This window comes from Fundulus heteroclitus, chromosome 16, assembly GCF_011125445.2.
Source record: "Fundulus heteroclitus isolate FHET01 chromosome 16, MU-UCD_Fhet_4.1, whole genome shotgun sequence".
Taxonomy (NCBI): domain Eukaryota; kingdom Metazoa; phylum Chordata; class Actinopteri; order Cyprinodontiformes; family Fundulidae; genus Fundulus; species Fundulus heteroclitus.
This window is the reverse complement of record NC_046376.1, coordinates 1,273,566-1,276,889: the sequence shown is the minus strand read 5'-3', so window position 1 is coordinate 1,276,889 and position 3,324 is coordinate 1,273,566. Positions and strand designations below refer to the sequence as shown.

The 3,324-nt window shown below is 49.7% G+C and overlaps 1 protein-coding gene across 1 annotated transcript; it reads right to left on the bottom strand.

Moving 5' to 3' along the window:
* Nucleotides 1-235: 235 nt before the first annotated feature.
* On the bottom strand, nucleotides 236-2,894 carry ccndx (cyclin Dx). Its single transcript, XM_012851920.3, has 4 exons — nucleotides 2,200-2,894; nucleotides 1,905-2,120; nucleotides 736-1,047; nucleotides 236-657 (listed from the first exon to the last, which is right to left on the bottom strand). Exons 1-4 carry the CDS (start codon nucleotides 2,449-2,451, stop codon nucleotides 508-510), a joined length of 930 nt encoding a protein of 309 aa, XP_012707374.2. The 5' UTR covers nucleotides 2,452-2,894; the 3' UTR covers nucleotides 236-507.
* Nucleotides 2,895-3,324: the final 430 nt, after the last annotated feature.

The window sequence follows — 3,324 nt, the reverse complement described above, 5'->3', positions numbered from 1 at the left end:
TTTAACGGCTTGTGAGAGGACGCCCTGCAGCGGTTTGGTTATGTTTGAGATGTTGTTGCTTTAAAAGCTCATGGAGTGAGGAGACGTGACGAGCTGCAGAAACAGATCCCCTCACCAACCTCTGCCTTTTTCTGTATTTTAATTATACTATTCCAATATTTGTTTTAATGCTGCATCCTTTACATCACGAGTCATTTGCTCCCCATAACAGTGTTTTTAAAAAATTACCATTTTATTTCATTTCTCCAAAAGCACAATTGTAATAAATTAACAACATAGAAAAGTGAACAATTGCACATGATTATAAATAATTATATAAATATGAAACATTGAAACAATACCAGCGTATACAATAAAATTACCAGTTAAGTAGGTATGGCACATGGTGCATGCAATGTTCACAAATAAATAAGACATAAAATAAATTAAGAAGTTATATTAGAGCATGCTGAATGTATTTATATCAGTTTGACTGATGAATTTAAAGGTTTTGTTTGATTTAAACGCTCAGAAGTCGATCTCTGTCATGTCCGTAGGCGTCCCAGGCCTTTCCTCCTCCACCTCCTGGTCCTTCTCCGTGGGGCCCGGCTGCAGCCCGCTCCTCAGCCGCTGTCTGAGGGCCAGTTCGATCATCTCGCTGTAGCACTGCAGCACTGCCTGGAGGGTGAGACATGCACAGGATCAGCTCTGCACGTCCTGAACGTGGGCATCAATCAGCAGGAAAAGGGATCTTACCACATCCGTACGGCACAGCTCGGCCAGCAGCGCACTCATGACGGCCGGCTGAGCCGAGCAATGGCCGCCCAGGCCTCCGAGCGCACAGTTCAGTGATGCCGCAGCAACAAGTGAGGGAGGGGCTCCCAGAAAACGGGAGTCACAGACGCAGAGGGCGGCCAGCGTGTCGCCGTGCCGCCTCAGGGTGGACAGCAGCTCCTGCTGAGGTCCTCCTCGTTCCTCCATGGAGGCCAGGAAGTGTGGGAGGAAGTCCTGAGGAGTCACTGCTGCCGTGTCCCACCGGAGGGCGGCCAGGATGAGGCGCTCCATTTCCTGGAGGAGGCAACGCCATCAATCAGTCAAACCGATTCATAGAGCATTTTTTAATCAGCCCAGGGGAACACAAAGTGTTTTACAGCCGTGAAAAAACAGACTCGGGTTTAAAAATTTAGATTAGCACTTAGCAGTTCGCCTAAATGTCCATTCCTCCACAACCTTTTACCACAGCACACCTTCTTTACTTATAAAGCAATTAAAAACAGACAACAGCTGAAACTAAGTGCTGCACATTGCTGAAATACATCCATTGAAAAAAGATAATTCATGAAAATGCTTTAAAGAAACAATAAAACCAATTAAAAATGGAAACTAAGTCTCGCTAGTGGGAAAAGCCAAATAATAATTATGGGTTTTAAGGAGATTTTTGTTAAATGTGGGCAGTAAAGAGCAGGGGTCGTTATTCTGCCATGTTTGGTGGAAGTGATATTTCTTCATGGTAAATAACTGACTTGACATGCATGCTGCAGATTCAGTGTAACCTGAGTAAAATGGGTCATTCCAGACATTAAAAGGTTGATTAAAGTGTAGAAAGTATCACACTGATCTGCCAGGAAATGACCATCCAGTGGAAGATAAAAGGCCAAAGCAGCAGAAACTCAGCTAATGTTACCTGCCAGGTGCTGCTGTGACCTACGACCCTAAACACCTACGGCTGGCCTAAGGAGACGTGGAGCAGCATGTCTGTGGAGGAGCAGCATGCCTGTGGAGGAGCAGCATGTCTGTGGAGGAGCAGCATGTCTGTGGAGGAGCAGCATGTCTGTGGAGGAGCAGCATGCCTGTGGAGGAGCAGCATGTCTGTGGAGGTGGCGCCTCCTGAGCACACCTGAGTGGACGCTGGAGGACAAACCCACCCGCAGGTCTGACGGCTGGAAGCTGAGCTCAGCGGCGGCGCAGAGGGCGTCTGCGCTGACGGTGTGGCACTCGGTGAGCTTGGAGGCGATCAGGATGCATCCGGCAGCCAGGCAGTAGGGTGAGACGGGCAGGGACAGGTAGGCAGACAGGTAACGGTCCATCAGGGAGACGGACAGCGGGAAGACCGCCTCGTCGCAGCCACAGTCACAGCACACCTGCACAGGAGAGGAATAAACACCTGAGCTGCAGCAGTCAGGGAAGCGTCTCTGCTCCCTGACAGGAAGAGTTTCCCACCTCCAGGGCCCATTTGGCGAGCTCCTCCCGGCGCTGCGGCTCCCGCTGGATGAGGCTGACGTAGAGAACGGAGGGCAGGTACCTCTCCTCCAGGTGGAGCAGCCTCTGGATCACCCGGTGGCCCGACACCGAGGGGTCCCAGGCGGCTCGCAGCTGAGGAGCAGCCCTCTGGTCCTCCTCGGTCTGAGGAGCAGCCCTCTGGTCCTCCTCGGCCTCCTCACACCAGAGAGACACAGACACTCCTGGGTCCATCTGCTCTTCCTAGAGGGGAAAGAAAGGGGATCGGCGTCTGGTCCTCTGGAACTGGAGGAGGTTTGGAGAGCTGGGCGATCCCCGCAGAGGCCTTCATCACTCCCCTCCTCTTCTGCCAGAGCTTTATACCAGCAGGGAGAGAGAGAAAACAGAGGGAGTGACCCGGAGGGAGGAGGAAAACACGGAGGAAAGGAGGCGGGACCCTCACCAGCAGAGAAAACACAATAGGAAGAGACAATAAGGTCTGCTGAACAGGTGGGGAGAGGGAGCTGGAGATGGAGAGCGAGGGGAGGAGTGGAGAGGAGTGGAGAGGAGCAGACAAGAGAGGGAGTGACCGCAGGGACAGAGCAACAGCTTGTAGTCGACGGTGAAAGAGAGAAGGAAGGAGAAGAAAAGAAAAGGTCATCTCCAGACTCTGACAATGGGCATGGATGACAAAAGGTGGTGGGTGTTTGTTTACAGGAGAGGACGGAGAGAAAGATGGATGGATGGATGGATGGATGGATGGATGGATTTAGAGCAGCATATTTTTCATCATTAATTGAAGAGAATAAAAATAATCCTAGATTTCTCTTTAGTACAGTTGCCAAACTTACCCAGAGCCACAGCTCTGTTGATCCATCCATTCCCTTAGCTCTCAGTAGTAATGATTTTATGGGATTCTTCATAAATAAAATTGATTCCATTAAAAATAAAATAATTGGCATCCTCCCAAACATGATTACCTCATCCTCAGTAAGTGAGGCAGCATTGGAGGAATCTTTAGAACCTGCGCAGTGTTTGAACTGTTTAGAAGCAGTAGAGCTTTCTGAGCTATCTAAAATTTTAGCTTCATCTAAACCTTCTACCTGTATGTTAGACCCAATCCCAACC

Bases quoted from the DNA above. Each gene is read 5' to 3' on its own strand.
- ccndx (XM_012851920.3), bottom strand. From the start codon at position 2,451: ATGGACCCAGGAGTGTCTGTGTCTCTCTGGTGTGAGGAGGCCGAGGAG. The intron at 1,048-1,904 runs GTGGGTTTGTCC...TGCCTCCTCCAG, and splicing joins TCCAGCCGTCAGACCTGCGG to GAAATGGAGCGCCTCATCCT. The intron at 658-735 runs GTAAGATCCCTT...CTCACCCTCCAG, and splicing joins AGCTGTGCCGTACGGATGTG to GCAGTGCTGCAGTGCTACAG.